General features: G+C 54.2%; 1 protein-coding gene across 5 annotated transcripts in view; it reads right to left on the bottom strand.

Annotated features, from left to right (window-relative positions):
• DPP9 (dipeptidyl peptidase 9) overlaps nucleotides 1–18,859 on the bottom strand; it is a 49,206-nt gene that overhangs the window by 17,217 nt on the left and 13,130 nt on the right. For all 5 annotated transcript variants that reach the window (XM_032177658.2, XM_058428913.1, XM_058428911.1 and 2 more), the window contains 9 exons: nucleotides 13,706–13,818; nucleotides 11,969–12,142; nucleotides 11,724–11,892; nucleotides 10,443–10,556; nucleotides 9,869–9,997; nucleotides 8,084–8,145; nucleotides 5,444–5,544; nucleotides 1,273–1,450; nucleotides 550–712 (listed from right to left, as the gene is read on the bottom strand). In XM_032177658.2, coding sequence (XP_032033549.1) covers nucleotides 550–712; nucleotides 1,273–1,450; nucleotides 5,444–5,544; nucleotides 8,084–8,145; nucleotides 9,869–9,997; nucleotides 10,443–10,556; nucleotides 11,724–11,892; nucleotides 11,969–12,142; nucleotides 13,706–13,818 — 1,203 coding nt within the window. The remainder of the gene's footprint in view (nucleotides 1–549; nucleotides 713–1,272; nucleotides 1,451–5,443; nucleotides 5,545–8,083; nucleotides 8,146–9,868; nucleotides 9,998–10,442; nucleotides 10,557–11,723; nucleotides 11,893–11,968; nucleotides 12,143–13,705; nucleotides 13,819–18,859) is intronic.

Genomic DNA, 18,859 nt, shown 5'->3' with positions numbered 1-18,859 from the left:
CTCCTCCACTAGAAGGTCCCAAGAGCAGGGATTTTCCTTTTTCTTTATTTACAATGAACAATTCTGTCACTACTACCAACAGCAGGAGCTGGCAAATGTTTCTACAAGGGCTAGACAGTAAATCTTGGCCTTGCACGACAGTTTCTGCTGGGAGTACCCAGTTCTGCTGCTGCAGCACAAAAGCGACCACAGACAGTCTCTGTAAACAAGTGGCTGTGGCCCAGTGCCAATAAAACTTTATTTATGAACACAGGTGGTGGGCCGGATTTGACCTGTGGGCCATAGGTGGCCAACCCCTGGTAGTGCTAAGGGCCTGGCACAGGGGAGGTGCTCAGTAAATCTGCTGCCTGAATAAGCCAACAGCTGGGTGCTCTAAGCCCTGCCAGATCATGACCAGTCACTGGGGAAGGCTGGCTTCCTGCCGATCTCTGTCCCTTCTCCTGCAGGCCATGCTGGTTGAGTTGGGGGCGCCGATCAATGAACAAACAGCATACTGAACCACACGTGACTAACGCGATGAGTCGACCGCACTCATCAGGCTCTGCTCACCTTCGCCGGGGCTGAAGGGCTCACTCCAATCATAGCCCCGGGATTTTAAAACGGCGGTGACTTTGTACAAATGGCAGAAGCCGGTCTTGCATTCATTGGCGCGGAGGAAGCAGAGCTCGTCCTCTCCCTCTGATTGGGGGAAGGGATAGAAGATGTCATGAACCTGTCCAGGAAGGAGACAGAAGATGCGTCAGAAGGTGTGAGTGGCCGGGCATGGTGGCTCACACCGGTAATCCCAGTAGTTTGGGAGGCTGGGGCAGGAGACTTGCTTGAGCCACGGAATTTCAGAGACCAGCCTGGACAACATAATAAGACCCCACCTCTAAAACTAAATAAATAAATTAGCCAGGCATGGCAGTGCAGGCTTGTAGTCCTAGCTACTCTGGAGGCTGAGGTGGGAGGATCACTTAGGCCCAGGAGGTCAAGGCTGCGGTGAGCTATGACCACACCACTGCACTCTAGTCTGGGCAACAGAGCAACCCTGTCTCTAATTAAAAAAAAAAAAAAAAAATAGATGAGGGGAGAGGCTCCAGTGGCTGCCAGACTCACCAACCCCCCAGACCCTCTTCCCTGCCAGCCAGGGATGGCCAAAGCCTGAGCTCACTTCTCCACACAAGGGCAAACCCCGCTCGCCATTGGCGCTCAGCCTTCTAGGACGTGGGGGTGGGGACAGTGTGACTCCAGGGCCCAGGCGGGCACACAGCCAGTGCTTGCCCCGCTTACATTGATCCAGACGTTGGTGACCTCCTCGTACACCACATACGGCTGGACGTTCCTGGGGACGGCTCTGGCGGAGGCTAGCCGCTGCTCCTCATTCTCTGTGCTCGGGATGAACAGGGCTGGGGGGAGGAGGACGAGCTGGAGCCACTGCTGGGGCCGGTCCAGGAACATGGCCCAGGCGCTGTGGGGGAAGATGGGGGGGAAGATGGGAGGGAAGCCGGGAGCCTCAGTGGCCTGCAGAGAAGCTGGGGACGTAGCGTCCAAACCCGTGTGGAATCAGGGCTGGGCTTCCTGCGCTGGCTTCACCTGCACTTGGCCAAGTAACCCCGCAGCACACACAGGCTTCCTTCCTGGCACATGCTTAGGGGAGGACAGGATGGGTGACAGGATTTCATGATCCAAGTGTTTCGGAAACAATGGCCTAAGTCTCACAGCGGCAAGCTCTAATAGTTTCTCCTCTTCGCTGACTCCTCGGCCCACGGTTGCTATCCTTTATTTCATAGCTTGCTTTATTTTATTTATTTATTTAATTTTTTGAGACAGAGTTTCACTCTTGTCCAGGCTGAAGTGTAGTAGCGCAATCTCAGCTCACTGCAACCTCCATATCCCAGGTTCAAGCGATTCTCCTGCCTCAGCCTCCCGAGTAGCTGGGATTATAGGCGCCTGCCACCATGCCTGGCTAATTTTTGTATTTTTAGTAGAGATGGGGTTTCGCCATGTTGGCCAGGCTGGTCTTGAACTCCTGACCTCAGATGATCTGCCAGCCCCAGCCTCCCAAAGTGCTGGGTTTACAGACGTGAGCCACCTCACCTGACCTAAATGAACAAGTTTTAAACTTGAATTTATTTTAAGAGGAGATGTCAGTATTCTACATGGAAAAGCAGCACCTCCACACAAAGAGAGAGCAACGAAAACCAAACCAAAGGGAAGCATCACAGGGACGTAAAATACTAACTAGAGTGGTGCCTGGGCTCAGGCCTGCAATCCCAGCACTTTAAGAGGCTGAGGTGGGGGGATCGCTTGAGCCCAGAAGTTGAAGACCTGCCTGGGCAACATGGCAAGACCTTGTCTCTACAAAAAAAAAAAAAAAAAAAAAAAAGTCCAGGCGTAGTGGCTCACACCTGTAATCCCAGCACTTTGGGAAGCCGAGACGGGCGGATCACAAGGTCACAAGTTTGAGACCGTCCCAGCCAACATGGTGAAACTCCATCTCTACTAAAAATAAAAAAATTAGCTGGGTGTGGTGGTGCGTGCCTGTAATCCCAGCTACTCGGGAGGCTGAGGCAGGAGAATTGCTTGAACCTGGGAGTCGGAGGTTGCAGTGAGCCAAGATCACACCACTGCACTCCAGCCTGGTGACAGAGCAAGACACCGTCTCAAAAAAAAAAAAAAAAAAAAAAATTAAAATATTAGCTGGGTGTGGTGACTCACACCCACAGTCCTAGCAAACATACATATGGCAGCAGCACGTAATATAATTCATTGTTAACATTCCATTGGAGGCATTAACAAATGCAATTAGAAAAGTGAACACACTTAGAGGTATAGGAATGCAAAAGCAAGACCCTCATCTCTACAAAAAATACAAAAAATTGGCCAGGCGTGATGGTGAGTACCTGTAGTCCCCTCTACTCAGGAGGCTGAGGTGGGAGGATTGCTTGAGCCTGGGAATTCGGGGCTGCAGTGAGCTATGATCGCACCACTGCACCCCTGCCTGGGCCACACAGTGAGACTCTGTCTCAAAGGAAAAAAACAAAAAAAGAAATCCTAACTAAAGCTCATGGGCCTCCCAAAGCACTGAACCTGAAGTCTGTTAGAAAGAAGGCCCAGGCTGGGCATGGTGGCTCACACCTGTAATCCCAGAATCCCAGCACTCTGGGAGGCCAAGATGGGAGGACTGCTTGAGGCCAGGAGTTTGACATCAGCCTGGACAATAGTAAGACACTGTTGTAATCCCAGCACTTTGGGAGGCCGAGGCGGGCGGATCACGAGGTCAGGAGATCGAGACCACGGTGAAACCCCGTCTCTACTAAAAATACAAAAAATTAGCCGGGCGTTGTGGCGGGCGCCTGTAGTCCCAGCTACTAGGAGAGGCTGAGGCAGGAGAATGGCGTGAACCCGGGAGGCGGAGCTTGCAGTGAGCCGAGATCGCGCCACTGCACTCCAGCCTGGGTGACAGAGCGAGACTCCGTCTCAAAAACAAAAACAAAAACAAAAACAAAAACAAACAAACAAACAAAAAAAAGGCCGGGCGCGGTGGCTCACGCCTGTAATCCCAGCTCTCAGGGAGGCAAGAGGCGGGAGGATAGCTTGAGCCCAGGAGTTCGAGACCTGCCTGGGCAATATAGCGAGACCCCGTTCTCCCGAAAAAGAAAAAAAAAAAAAAGACACTGTTGCTACAAAACATAAAAATATTAGCCAGGCATGGTAGCTCTTGCCTGTGATCCTAGCTACTCAGGAGGCTGAGGTGGGTGGAATGCTTGAGCCCAGGAGCTCAGGGGTGCAGTGAGCTATAATTGTGCCACTGCCCTTCAGCCTGGGCCATAGAGCAAGAGCCCTTTTTTTTTTTTTTTTTTTTTTTTTTTGAGACAGAGTCTCGCTCTGTCGCCCAGGCTGGAGTGCAGTGGCGCGATCTCGGCTCACTGCAAGCTCCCCCTCCCGGGTTCATGCCATTCTCCTGCCTCAACCTCCCGAGTGGCTGGGACTACAGGCGCCCGCCACCATGCCCGGCTAATTTTTTGTATTTTTAGTAGAGACGGGGTTTCACCGTGTTAGCCAGGATGGTCTTGATCTCCTGATCTCATGATCCACCTGCCTCTGCCTCCCAATTTTTACAAAAAATATAAAAGGAAAGGAGGCCCAGCAAGTGTGTAGGGCAAGGGAAGCAGTTTTTCTGTGAAACAGGCCCAGATACAAAATACTTTCAGCTTGGTGGGTCATAGTTTCTATCACAGTTACTCAATTCTGCCACTGACAGTCTGCAAACGAGTAGGTGTGGCTGTGTGCCAACACAACTTTATGCATGGACACTGAATGTGAATTTCACGTCACTTCCATGTGTGATAAAATCTTCTGTGGATCCCCTCCCTTCTGCCCCCCAATCATTTAAAAGCATAAAGGCCGAGGCAGAGGTGGGCCAATCACCTAACGCCAGGAATTCGAGACCAGCCTGGTCAACATGGTGAAACCCTGTCTCTACTAAAAATACAAAAATTAGCCGGGCGTGGTGGCGGGCACCTGTAGTCACAGCTATTTGGGAGGCTGAGACAGAAGAATCGCTTGAACCTAGGAGGCAACAGCTGCGGTGAACCGAGGTCGTGCCACTGCACTCCAGCCTGGGCAATAGAGTGAGACTCCATCTCAAAAAAATAAATAAATAAATAAATAAAAGTGTAACTGCCATTTTGAGCTCATGGGATGTATAAAAACAGGTGGACAGCTGGGCACAGTGGCTCATGCCTGTAATCCCAGCACTTTGGGAGGCCAAGACGGGTGGATCACAAGGTCAGGAGTTCAAGACCAGCCTGGCCAAGATGCTGAAACCCCGTCTCTACTAAAAATACAAAAATTAGCTGGGCATGGTGGTGGGTGTCTGTAATCCCAGCTACTTGGGAGGTTGAGGCAGGAGAATTGCTTGAAGTCGGGTGGTAGAGGTTGTAGTCAGCTGAGATCATGCCACTGCACTCCAGCTTGGGCGACAGAGCGAGACTGCGTCTCAGACAAAAAAAAAAAACAGGCAGAGGCTGAATTTGCCCACTGGGGTTTGGGGCCCCCGTTTAGGGACGTGATAGAGTTCTCTCCTCGACATGGGTGGGAGGCTGAGGAGTGAGTACAGGTGAGCACCTCTACTTTGTGACTCAGTTTTTCTGAGCCTGAGGTCTGGGGACACCTGAAATCCCCTCTGTAGGTCCTCCTCCACACTCTGGGTAACTGGATCAGCATGTCCCAGTGGCACTAACACTGGGACTCATAAGTCCAGTGTTTCATCCTCAGACTGGCTGAGGTCAAGAGGGCCCTTTGGACACTGGTCTGAGGCCTGTCCTGGCGGTTGCACTGCGGGAAGACGTGAGCAGATGGAAGGAATGGCACAGAAGGCCAGGAGGCAGCTTCAGTGGCTGCCCAGGGCCCAGCGCCCTGCAGGTGAATTCCTTGGGTTCCAGCTGGAGGCACTCACTATTTGCCGTCCCGGGTCCACCCGGCCCTGGCGATGTACTCCACCTTCGGGAACAGCGAGCTGAAGGGCTGCACCAGCTCCTTCTCCTGGGTCGAGACGATCTGAAGGGAAACAGGTATGGGTCATGCCCTGGCCTGCCCGGCGCTGCTCGGAGGAGAAGGCCACTGTGCTGGGTCCCATCGTGTCCCCCCCAAATTCATATGCTGCAGTCTCAGCCCCCAGAACCCCAGAACACAACCTTCTTTGGAAATGGGGCCACTGGAGATGTACTAAGACAAGGTTGTGTGGATGAGGGTGGGCCTTGATCCAGCATGACTGCTATCTTTACAGGGGGACACGTGGACACAGACATAGAGGGAGGCCGTCTTGAGGAGAGATACAGGAAGCAACGGCCACCAAGAAGCCATGGAGAAGGAGCCACCTGCCAGCAGCTTGGTGTTGGACATTGTCAATTTCGGCCGCATAAGCCTCCCGGTCTGTAGTCCTTTGTCATGGCCCAAACAAACGACTACACCCAACAGGGGCAGGTAGGCTGGGCGAGCCAATGGCGGCACCCCAGCGGGTGCCTGGACCCAAAGGGTCTGGTCTGGGCTGTCCCTTAGAGCCAGGTGGCTCTGGGCAAGCACAGTCCCCAGACCCAGGGCTTCCCCACACTTAAACAGGGCTGGCACGGCGTCTTCAGGGTATTGAGAGATAGGGGACCTGGGGCTTTCTCGTGCCTAAATGGGGCTGGCACAGCATCTCTGGAGGATCGAAGGGAGAAACGGCAGCAGGGCCTCCAGCTCTACCACTTGAGTGGGTTACCAGTCCCACATCCCCAAGCCGACTTGTCTGATTGGCATCACCCAAGCCCACCTAAGGACTCTGCACGTCTGAGAGTGCAAGAAGCCACTAAAACAGCCTGGCGGGGCCGGGTGCAGTGGCTCATGCCTGTAATCCCAGCACCTTGAGAGGCCGAGGCAGGTGGATCACTTGAGGTCAGGAGTTCGAGACCAGCCTGGGGAACATGGTGAGACCCCATCTCTACAAAACCCATAATTAGTTAGGTGTGGTGGTGCATGCCTGTAATCCCAGCTACTCAAGATGCTGAGGCGAGAGGATTGCCTTGAGCCTAGGAGGTTGAGGCTGCAGTGGGTCATGATTGTGCCAGTGTACTCCAGCCTAGATGACAGTGAGACCCTGTCTCAAAAAACAAGAACAAACAAGCAAAGCAAAACCCCAGCCTGAAGGGAGGTTTCATGTGGATCACTGGCAAAGCCACTCAGACTGATCACCTAAAATCTGCCAGACTGCTCCTGTCAAGAATGCAAAAGAAAGCCGGATGCAGTGGCTCACACCTGCAATCCCAACACTTTGGGAGGCTGAGGCGGGCGCATCACGAGGTCAGGAGATCGAGACCATCCTGGCTAACACGGTGAAACCCCGTCTCTACTAAAAAATACAAAAAATTAGCCGGGCATGGTGGTGGGTGCCTGTAGTCCCAGCTACTTGGGAGGCTGAGGCAGGAGAATGGCGTGAACCCGGGAGGTGGAGCTTGCAGTGAGGAGAGATCGCGCCACTGCACTCCAGCCTGGGCGACAGAGCAAGACTCCATCTCAAAAAAAAAGAATGCAAAAGAGGTCTGGAGAGGTCCTAACCACATTATGTCATTTTTGCAACAGCACACAAGGGCCTTTTTGGTTTGTCCCGGCCCTTCCATCCTCTGGCGCAGGGGAAGGGAGGGTTTCTCTGGACGCCTGATGTCCCCATCGTCATCTGCTCTCCTCTGCCCCAGCCTCTTTGGCCCAGGGCTCTGTCTGCGAGTTCTCCAATGTGATGTTACTTAACTTCCTGACACCCTTCTAGGTCTTATGGGATTTGCAACTTCCGAGAGAACTGATCAATGTGGGGTTATTGGGGGTCCCCAGGGAGGGTAGGGATGTGAGAGAAGGGAGGGATATGCTGGGCTGCAGGGGGCGGCTGGGGAGGCGGGGGCGGAGGGAGATGCAGTCACAGGTATGGTCTGCTGGTGATCGCCTTGCTGCAGGGTGATGATGCCTTTTGCTGCCTGATGGCGCCTCCAGGCTGTGGGGTCCTTTGAGATGAGCCCCAGGTGATGATGACCCTGTGTACTAGATCTGACGAGGTCGGGAGGATGGGATCCAGAACACTCTCCTCCCCACAGTAGCTGACGGGTCCAGTGAACTGACCCCTGAGGATCTGCCCAAAATGCTGGAGGAAACACCCCATCTGAAGTTGGGGTCCCCCAGCCATCTGCCCCACGGAGTTCTCTGTTCTAGAAACTTGGAGAGAGGGCAGCTTTAGATCCACACATCACCCACTCCTGGGGTAGCCTGGGAGCACCTGCCGCGCCTGTCCTCCTAGGACCCCTGCCCGGTGCTTGCTCCTTACCGCGGGCGTGGCCTCGAGTCTCAGGACCCACTCTGTGAGGCAGGGGGGCCAGCTCACCACGCCGCATTCTAGGCGCAGGCCCAGAGACATCCAGGGAAGGCCCATGGCTAGGCGGACCGGGCGGCAGGGCTGGGGCTTGTGGAGTGCCCCCGCAAGGGAGGTGAGTGACCTGCCCATCCACCCAGCTGCCTACCCAGCCCTTCCCCGCATCATCTAGAAGATTATCTAGTATGCAGCAGGCCCCCTTACCTTGCCCTGGCTGTCAGTCTGGAACTCGGCCAGTTTCAAGGCGATCTTGGGATTCTTGCTGCCTGCAAAAACCGAAGTGAGGTGAACACCAGGCAGGCATCACCTGTGTGTGCCAAGAGCCGGCGCGGGGGGCCTGGGCTGTGGGGTGACATCCACAGAGAGGTGTACAATTGGAGTGGGGGAGGCAGGAGAAGCCAGGTGTCCCACGGTCTGTCTGCAGGCACATCGTCCTGCTGGAACAGGCATGACACCCCTCAGGCGGGGACCTTCTGACTTTGGGCCTGGATTGCAATCCCGACAGTGACGTGGCGTCTAGCTTTCTCATTTAAGAACACGGGCCGCACCCTGTGCTGACAGATGGGGCTTGTGGGGGCCACAGACACCAGGAAGACGCCATCCCTGCCTTGGGAGAGCTCCACAGCAGATGGTGAAGCCCAAGGCATCACAGTGAAACCGACAACGTGACAAGTGGGGTGTGTCCCATGCAAAACCAGGGAGCCTGTGTGACAGCCAGACCTGCGCCCTTGGGAGGCCAGTGGCGACAGAATAAGGGACCCAAGAGGCTTCCAAAGAGTGGGACTTAGTTCAGGCTCCAAAAGAGGACGTGGACCACAGCAGAGCGGAGAATGCTTATTTTTTTGGCTAGACCTACAAGAAACTCAACTCCAGCCCTCGTGGCTCTGGCCTCCAGGGCAGGTGACATCTCTGAGCCTGTTTTCTCATCTGTTAAATGAGGGGGAAAAGACTGACTTAGCTCATTTGCAGTGGGACTTGGAAAGACCCCACAGGAAGCTTCCATCTAGCACGGCACACAGCAGGCACTCGCGGAGTACGGGCAATAACGATGCTCTTATATGGTCCCATGGGGGTTGCAAACCTAAGGCCTGAACTCGGAATCTGGGTTGCACGTGTGTTGTTTGGCTCCAGAGATATTTTTAAATAATTGGAAAGATGTTTAAGAATTGGGAGTGGCTGGGCGTGTGGCTCACGTCTGTAATCTCAGCATTTTGGGAGGCCGAGGCGAGAGGACCACTTGAGCATGAGTTCGAAACCAGCCTGGGCAACAAAGCAAGACTCTGTCTCTACGGAAAATTTAAATATGAGCTGGGCATGGTGGCACACACCTGTAGTCCCAGCTACCTGGGAGGCAGAGGTGGGAGGACCACTTGAGCCTAGGAATTGGAGGCTGCAGTGAGCTGTGATTGCACCACTGTACTCCTGCCTGAGCCACAAGGTGAAACCTTTTCTTAAAAACAAACAAACAAACACCACTACAGTGTGAGGGCCAAATCCAGCCTGCCTTCTGTTTTTGTATGGCTGAAAATCCTTCTTTCATTCTGAGACGGTTAAGAAAACAAACAAACAAAACAAGAGCGACATTTTCGCTAATATGAAAATCATATGTATCTCAAGGTGAATTATTTGTAATCCAAACTTCGGTCAAGTTTCCTTGGCACACGGCTACGCCCATTCCTGCACGTGCTGCTTTTGTGCTCCAGCAGCAGGGTGGGGCAGTTGCAAGAGAGCCTGCCTTCGCCTGGCCCTGGAAGCCTGAGATACCTGTGCCCTCGCCCCTTCCAGAGACGGCTTGCCAACCTCTGAGCAATATGATCAGGAGGCCAAGGTAAGCCAGGAGAAAGGGGTGGCCCCTGCAGGGCAGAAGCCTTCCTTCTACACCCCCACAGATGCCCAGAGCACACACATGCAGCTCAGAGGGCCTGGGGGACAGTGCACCTCACCAGCCATGCCCCAGGGGCCGGCCCCTCACATGTACCGGGCACTCACCTGTCCTGGGGTACCGATACGAGTCCGTCTTCCTTTCTTCTAGCGCAGGAGAAGGGACGTGAATGACCTCCACCTCGGACTCATCAACTTCCTCATATAGGATTCGCAGCGTCTTGAGGCCCTCTGAACCTTGAGTGGGGTGGCGGGCAAACTGCTGAGGATGCCAGAGGCAGAGTCCCTGCCATCAGCCCACCCCCATCTGCAGCACCGGGGCCTGAAGATGGGCACCGTGGGCTCTGAAACCAGAACCCCGGCTCTGCCATTCGCTAGACCTTATGCCAGTCCCAACTCTCTGGGCCTTGGTTTCCTCCCCTGTGCAGTGGGAAGCAGAGCAGGGCTATTCCCAGCATGAACTGGCAAGGGAAGTGGCCACGTGGGGTGTAACGGGCTGAACTGTGTCCCCTCTTAGGGCAACAGCAATGTCTACAGTCGTTAAGGAACTCTCTAGGTGTTGGTATTGACAGACCGTGGAGGTGGTTTGAGGTGAAAGGAGTAAGGGGCAGGAAGGACACAGCCTGTGATTCCAGGAGGAAAAGCACGCCCCGGAGCATGTTGAAAAATGGAAGGGACCTACCTTCCCAGGAGGCTGTGGGGCACCACCAGTACCCAGTGAAGCGGTCGAACTCTTCCTGTATGACGAAGGTGGCCACGCCCGCAGACTTGGGGTCATCCAGGACATTGGATAAACCTAGGGGGAGGGACGGAGAGCATCAACAAGGGGTGAGCAGGCTGCTAACACTGGGGACAGCCAGGGGCTCAAAGAGAGCATGAGAGAGAGGGAAAGAGAAGGAGGGAAGGAGAGGGAGGGAAGGAGGGAGGGAGGGAGAGGGATGGAGAGGGAGGCAGAGCTTGGAGCTGACTGCTTTCAAGCAGGGCTGCTCCAGCCCACACTGTGGACACTGGGGCCCTCTTGGTCTCTGGGGTGGGGCGGTCCAGGGCACAGCAGGGTGCTGAGCAGTGTCCCTGGCCTCCACTCACCCCATGGCACGCCAGGAGCACCCCGCCCAAGTGTGCCATCTAAAAACGTCTCTGGACATCGCCGAGTGGCCAGGTTTGGAAAGTGGGGCCAGGGCTTATGGGACAGAGAGGCGGCGATCAGTGACTTGAAACCAAGACAAGGAAGGACGGGGTCACTTCTGATGAGCAGGGGAGTGGAGAGAACACGCAGGAAGCAGGTGAGATGTGGCCTTGACTTGATGGGGCTGGACAGGCAGAGTGGAGGGGAAGGTGTGCAGGGGCAGAAATGCCCAGGGGCTCCTGGAAGAGGGTCCAGAGCACCGTGGCTGGGCTGATGCCTGCAGCAGAAAACCACAGAGCGGCCGGGTGCGGTAGCTCATGCCTGTAATCCCAGGACCTTGGGAGGCCGAGGCAGGTGGATCATTTGAGGTCAGGAGCTCAAGAGCAGCCTGGCCAACATGGGGAAACCTCGTCACAACTAAAAACACACACACAAAAAAAATTAGCCAGGCGTGGTGGCAGGCACCTGTAATCCCAGCTACTCAGGAGGATGAGGCAGGAGAATCACTTGATCCCAAGAGGCGGAAGTTGCAGTGAGCCGAGATCATACCACTGCAGTCCACCTGGGTACTCCCGCCTGCACTCCCGCCTGGGCAACTGCACGCCCACCTGGATGAGACTCTCTCAAAAAAAAAAAAAAAAAGAAAAAAAAAGAAAACTACAGAGCGGCAGGGACGCCAGGACCTCCCAGGAGACATGGCAGGCCACAGAAGGTCTGCACGGGAGGGTGGCTTGTGAGGGGTGTGTGCAAGAAGACCCTGGCTGTGGGGGCAATGGGGCCTTTCTGGAAGCTGGCCAGGTGGCTATGGTGGCTGTGCACAGGAGGGGCTGGCCCCACCTTGGTGGCAGAACGTCAGCCGCCGCTCCTCGCCTGTCTCGATGTTGGCCACCCACAGGTCGCTGTTATTGATGAAGGAGAAGAAGGCAGGGTCGGCAGGGCAGATTTTGGGGTCCATCCGGGGCCCTGAGCACTGGGTCTTGATTTCCAGCGGTTTCATAGGGGACACCTGAGGACAGAGATGCCCAGCTCAGGGGGAGGGGCCTGCCACGCCACCCCCGCATGCAGCCAGGGCCGGGGCTCACCATGAAGCCGTTCTTGCCGCCGTCGCGGCAGTGGAAGAGGCTGTTGCTGGCCTGGAAGAGGAAGAGGCCGCTCTCGCTGTGGAAGTCATAGGAGGTGATGCCGAAGACCCCCAGGCGCTTCCGCTCCCTCAGCAGCTCCTCCTCCCGAGAGTAGACCCCATGGTGGGGCGTGGCCTGGAAACATACAGGGGACGGGGGCAGCGTCAGTGGGCAAAGAGGATCCCCCGCTGGCCAGGGCAGAGATCCTCGGGCTGGGGCATTCCCAGGGAATCTGACTTCGGGCCTCGCCAGAGAGAACTTCCTGTACTGGGCAGAATTGGCTGCCGAAGCCCCTGACACAGTGGATGGCCAAAGATTGCCAGCGAACCTGGCCCTGCAGGACTGGCTGAGTATCCTAGGAGGTGGCGGGGGAGACTCTGGGGCCGGAAGCCTCCTCACTTCCTGAGCTCCCTCCCCACAGACCCTCTCCATAGCAGATGGGGGCCCCTGGGAGGGGCTGTCCCCTGTCCCACACCACCAAAGTGCTCTCTTTGGGTCCCTAGTGCCATTCTTACAGACTCCCCACCCTCCTACCCTGTTCACAATCCCTTCCCATCAAGAGCTTTCAATTTCTTAATCCCAGCACTTTGGGAGGCTGAGGTGGGCAGATCACGAGGTCAGGAGTTCGAGACCAGCCTGGCCAATATGGTGAAACCCCGTATCTACTAAAAATACAAAAATTAGCCAGGTGTGGTGGCGCGTGCCTGTAGTCCCAGCTACTCGGGACGCTGAGGCAGAAGAATTGCTTGAACCGGGAGGCAGAGGTTGGCAGTGAGCCGAGATTGTGCCACTGCACTACAGCCTGAGTGACAGAGCCAGACTTTCTCTCAAAAAAAAAAAAAAAAAAAAGCAGAATCAAAAGCAAAATTACCCCTACACTCTGTGGAAAGCAGTGTAAATACGAGGACACTGGCTTGGGGACTCAGACAGGCCAAAGTGAGGGCCAGTGAACCAGTGGTGGAGAAAGTGGGAGTGTCACGATCTCAGCCACACTGTTAGATATCATTATCATTACATTGTTATGTTTACGTTGTTACTATGTTATAATGTTATGTTATTTTTATTGTTACATTGTTACTATTTTAGAGACTGGGATTCGCTGTCTCCCAGGCTGGAGTGCAATGGTGAGATCACGGCTCACTGTAGCCTTGCCCTCCTGGGTTCAAGAGATCCTCCCATCTCAGCCTACCAATTAGCTGGAACTACAAGGCGAGTGCCACCAGGCCTAGCTAATTTTATTTTTTGTAGAGACAGGCTCTTGCTGTGTTCCCCAGTCTGGTCTCAAATTCTTGGGCTCAAGCAATCCTCTTGCTTGGCCTACCAATCATCAAACACAAAAACACGCCAATCAATGCAAAAGGCATTTTTCCTCCCTCCACCATCCCCAGAGAGCCAACACTGGATGAGATTAATGATTAACCAGCCTCTCTAAAAGGGCCTCAAGCCAAGTTAATTCCCAATCTTTGGTGATGCCGTTAAAAGGAAGAGATGCTTTTGGTAAGAGTTTCTCTGTCGCTTGAGTACAGGTGGTCAGGGGGAGGAGGGAAGGCTCACCCGCCAGAGTCCACAGGACGGAGGGTTTGCGGGAACTCACAGCCGGAGGGGCGGAGAGGTGACCGAAGGCGTGTATGGCCTGTGGGGCTGGCCTTTGCCACCTCCTCGCCCACGGTAGGGCCCACGCCCAATAGCACAGCTCACCTGGAAATGATCCAGCATCTGCTTCCAGGACAGGAGCAGCAGAGCCTCCTTCCGGACCTTCTTGGGAATCTCAGAGTAGAGGAGGGAGTTCTCTCGGCTGCCATATGGCATTCCTAAAGGGAGAAAGGAAACACCCAGAACGGGTACCCTGGCTCAGGATGGGGAGACGCCCTCAGCCACGATGCTGGCTCCCTGTAGCTGGACCCAGCTGGTTCCCTCTGCTTCTAGAACATTCTGCCAGGCCACCGGCGGGACAGCCCTCCCCGGAAAGCTATGGATCCTGGGTTTGCATAAGTAGGCAGTAGGGCCTTCCACCTGAGATATTTCTGCTGAATCTCATGGCCTGAATTACCGAAGAAACAGCATACAAGAGGCTGGGTGCAGTGGCTCTCATTTGTAATCCCAGCACTTTGGGAGGCTGAGGCAAGAGGGCTGCCTGAGCCCAGGAGTTTGAGACCAGCCTGGGCAACACAGCAAGGCCCCATCTCAAAAAAAAAAGAATAAAATAAAAGAAAAAAGAAAGAAAAAGAAATCGCACACAAGAGAACAAGAAGGGCAGTCAGGAACAAACATCCAACTCTCAACAGGTTGGGTTCGGCTCTCCAAGCCCCTTCTTTATCAAGGCTTTTGCAGAGGACAAGAATTTAATATAGGATTAGAGGGAGGGCAAAACCATCAAAAAGGAATAAGGGCCAGGCCACATGGCTCACGCCAGTCATCCCAGCACTTTGGGAGGCCGAGGCAAGCAGATGACTTGAGGTCAGGAGTTCGAGACCAGCCTGACCAACATGGTGAAACCCCATCTCTACTAAAAACACAAAAATTAGCCTGTAATCCCAGCTACTCGTCAGGCTGAGGCAGGAGAATCACTTGAACCCAGGAGGCAGAGGTTGCAGTGAGCCAAGATTGCGCCACTACAGTCCAGCCTGGGTGACAGAGCAAGATTTTGCCTCAAAAAAAGGGAATGGGGAAGCATGCACCTGGTCCAGTATTTCCCAACCTCGCCCCTAATCACATTCGGGCCTGGACCATCCTCCGGGGTGGGGCTATCCTGGGCACTGCGAGGCTCTGAGCAGCATCCCTATCCTCCGCCCATTCCATGCCAGGGGAACCCCACAGTCGTGACAACCACACATATCCCCAGGCATCGCCCAGTATTCCTTGTAAGGGCAGAATCACCCCGACCTCAAACCACTGATTTAATCAAAGCTTCTGTAGAAAATGACAGTAGTGAGAGCTGCCAAGTGAGGGTTTTGGGTGGATTACATGAGGTAAGAAACGTAAAGCTCTTGGCACAACGTGTGTGACCCTCTGTGAAATCGGCGTATTCCATCAGTAAGCTGCGGTTTTCCACATACGTGTGTCTCCGGGCTTGGGATGGGTCTTATTGTGGAAGGCACAATCAGGTTCTTAGTGGCAAATAAAATAATTGTATATTTTCCAAATGGTCATGTCTTAGATTTGCTGACAGTACAATTGTCATTAGAAAAGGGAATGGCAGAAGCAGAACGGTAATCCCTGGGAAGCCTCGGTTTCCGCTCTCCATGCAACACACTGAAAAACCGGGACAGGGCTCCTCCAAGCATAAAGCTGTCCAGTAGCCCACAAACGTGACATGACTAACGACAAGTCACAGACAGCCCGGAGCCCTGGCCCCTTCTTGCTCTACTTTCAACTCTTGAGTTTCTCCAGGAGGAAGCCTCGGATTGGTGCTGTTCTGTCCTCTTTTCAGGACCTCCTCATACTTGCTTGTTTTTTTTTTTTTTTTTTTTTGAGACACAGTCTTGCTCTGTTGCCCAGACTGGAGTGCAGTGGCATGATCTCGGCTCACTGCAGCCTCTGCCTCCCAGGTTAAAGCAATTCTCCTGCCTCAGCCTCCAGAGTAGCTGGGATTATAGGCGCCTGTCACCACGCCAGGCTAATTTTTGTATTTTTAGTAGAGATGGGGTTTCACCATGTTGGCCAGGCTGGTCTCGAACTCCTAACCTCAGGTGATCCGCCCACCTCGGCCTCCCAAAGTGCTGGGATAACAGGCATGAGCCACCACACCCGGCCCTCGGTTGCTTTTAAGAGGAGAACAGGAAGGCCACAAGCTCACCACCTCTGGGATTAGTGCTTAATTAGTAATATCTGTGCCATTTTTATTTCTTGTTATAGGCAGCCACAGGGTCCTCCAGTTCCTCCTGCTTGCTTTCTGTGTCCTGACTGAAAATCACAGAGTGCCCTGACCTCTGTGGCTCAGCCAGCTGCAGGTTTTTCCCTACAGGCTTGAACCAGAGCCTAGAACATTCCCAGGCACTGATAAATACCGAAAGCCAGCCCCGGCCCTGAGCCAAAATCCTTAAACCCTCACATAAACTCCATACCCTGACCCCCTTGCCGAGGACACACCTGGCTGTAGAACGCGCCTTTTCTCTGCTGCCCATCGCAAGGACACTGAAGCCCACCTTGCACCGAAGGCCCCCTGGGAAATGCTCTGGACTCATCCCCCTGGCATTTAGGGTTCCTTTCTTTGGAATCCCAACCAACCCCATCTGGGGACGATTCAGGGCACTCCCCTGAGGGAACTCCTCTGCTGCTGCTTTTGGGGTAACTGCAGCTGTGGGTTCAGTGGGATGAAACAGAATCTTCTCACTATTCACAACAGCAAAGATGTGGAATCAGCCTAAATCCATCAATGGTAGACTGGATAAAGGAAATGTAGTACGTATACACCACGGAGTACTCTGCAGCCATAAAAAAGAATGAGATCATGTCCTTTGCAGGGACATAGATGGAGGAGGAGACCACTATCCTTAGAAAACTAATGCAGGAACAGAAAACCAAATACCACATGTTCTCACTTTATAAGTGGGAGTTAAATGATGAGAACACATGGACACAGAGCAGAACAGACACTGGGGCCTACTGGAGGGTGGAGGGTGGAGGGGGAGCAGCAGACAAAATAACTATTGGGTACTAGCCTGGGTGATGAAATAATTTATACAACAAACCCCCGTGACACAAGTTTACCCAAAGAACAAACTGGCACATGTGCCCTTGAACCTAAAAGTTTGTTTTCTTGAGAGAGAGTCTCGCACTGTCGCCCAGGCTGGAGTGCAATGGCGCAATTTTGGCTCGCTGCAACTTCCACCTCCTGGGTTCATGTGACTCTCTTGCCTCAGCTTCCCGAGTAGCTGGGATTTCAGGCACGCACCACCACACCCAGCTAATTTTTTGTAGTTTTAGTAGAGATGGGTTTCACTGTTAGCCAGACTGGTCTTGAAATCCTGACCTCGTGATCCGCCCGCCTCGGCCACCCCAAGTGCTGAGATTACAGGCGTGAGCCACCGCGCCCGGCCAGTTAAAAACAACTGGCCAGGCGCGGTGGCTCCACGCCTGTAATCTCAGCACTTGGGGAGGCGGCGTGAAGCGGATCGCGGGTCAGGTCAAGTCCATCCTCGTGTACGGTGAAACCCCGTCTCTAAAAATACAAAACATTAGCCGGGCGAGGTGGCGGGTGCCTGTAGTCCCAGCTACACAGGAGGCTGAGGCAGGAGAATGGCGTGAACCCCGGGGGGCGGAGCCTGCTGTGAGCCGAGATCGCGCCACTGCACTCCAGCCTGGGTAAAACAGCGAGACTCCTTCGCAAAAAGAAAAAAAAAGAAAGAAACAGCAACTTCTAGTTGTGGCAAGGAACACAGGTTTCCCATGCATGAGGAAGCATACTTGTGAAGTACAGTAGTGACAGAAGGATGTACTTAAAGAAAAAGATTAGATTAACAGGGTTCCTTTTAAAGTGTATTTATGAAAAATGCAAAGTTCAGTGAGATGTGTGTGGGAAGGAGAAAAATCGTGCAGAGACTGAGGGGTGAGCAAAAGAACGTAAGTGCTGGAAACACGACTCAATCTCTAAGAGCCCTTGAAGCTGCTGGGACCTTGCCCATCCGGCCGCCCATGGGGATGAGGGTCAAGTGATGTGTGATTTCGTTCATGTGAAATGTCCAGAACAAGCCAATCCACAGAGACAGGAAGTGGGTTCGTGGTTGCCCGGGGCTGGGGAGTGATGGTTGATGGGGTTGTTTTTTGGGGCGAGGGAATGTTCTAGAAGTAGACAATGGTTATGGCTGCACAACTCTGTGAATGCGCGACTAAAAGCCACTGAGTTTCACACCTTCAAAAGTGAAACTGTGCAATGTGAATTACATCTCAATTTTTAAAAAGCACCCTGGGCCAACAGGAGGGGTGGGAGGGATGGGAGGGCCTGGGTAGCTGCTCCACAGGGACTCTCCGGGAGAGCTGGAGCTTTCCAAACAGGAAATCAAAGCCACAGACTTGCCAAGGACGCCAGGGCCACCTCCTTCCAGGCTGATTAATCAATGATCACCAAATGGCTCCTGCCAGCACATTCCTCGGGCGAGCTGCTGCTGGCACCATGATGGTGACAACTGGCCTTTGAGGCAAGGGCTAGACGTGACCGCCAAGAGCTGTGGATTTCTGCTGCCCCATCCCTCCTCGGACCTCCCTCACCAGCTCTGCCCCTGCAAACACACCTGATGCTGACCTGTCACCCACCCACGTCCCGGTGACCCAGGCCTGCGCAAACACCGTTTCCCGTCACTGCACGCTGTGGCCTCAAGTGGCTGGCCTGGCGGGGGATCGTGATCCACACAGGGCTAGGGCTCTTCCCTGGATCTCAGCCTGGGAAACAGGAATTCTTGCTTTCCCTTCTGAGGGAGTTCCAGAACTGTCTGGAACCCTGTGGCCTCCTCCAGCCACAGAAGTCACCGTTTGCAGTGGGAAGAAGCCGATCCGGGTGGGGCAGGAGCGGGGTCGGGAGCGTTTCCCAATGCTGCAGTCTGAGGCCTGGAACCTGAGCCGGCCCCAGCCCATCTTCCCAGCAGCAAGAACCGCACGTTCCCCGCTGCTCCTGCCAGCCTGACGCTGGGAGCTTTATCATGTGGATCTGAAAGAGCCCTTCTGGAGGGGCCCAGTGATTAGCTCCACACGCCCACAGCAAACCTGGTGCCTGCTGAGGACAAGGGTCCCCAGAGGGAGCAGAGGGGACAGGTCCCATGCTTCGAGCAGCAGGCCAGGCCTGGCCTTGGAGTCTGGATGCTGGGCTAGTGCTAAGAAGTGTTATTATTACTCAGGGTCTGTGGGGAGGCCTGCCCC

The sequence above is a fragment of the Hylobates moloch genome, unplaced genomic scaffold (genome assembly GCF_009828535.3).
Source record: "Hylobates moloch isolate HMO894 unplaced genomic scaffold, HMol_V3 SCAFFOLD_15, whole genome shotgun sequence".
NCBI classification, from domain to species: Eukaryota; Metazoa; Chordata; class Mammalia; order Primates; family Hylobatidae; genus Hylobates; species Hylobates moloch.
The sequence above is the reverse complement of the archived record's forward strand: the minus strand, read 5'-3'. Positions and strand labels throughout refer to the sequence as shown.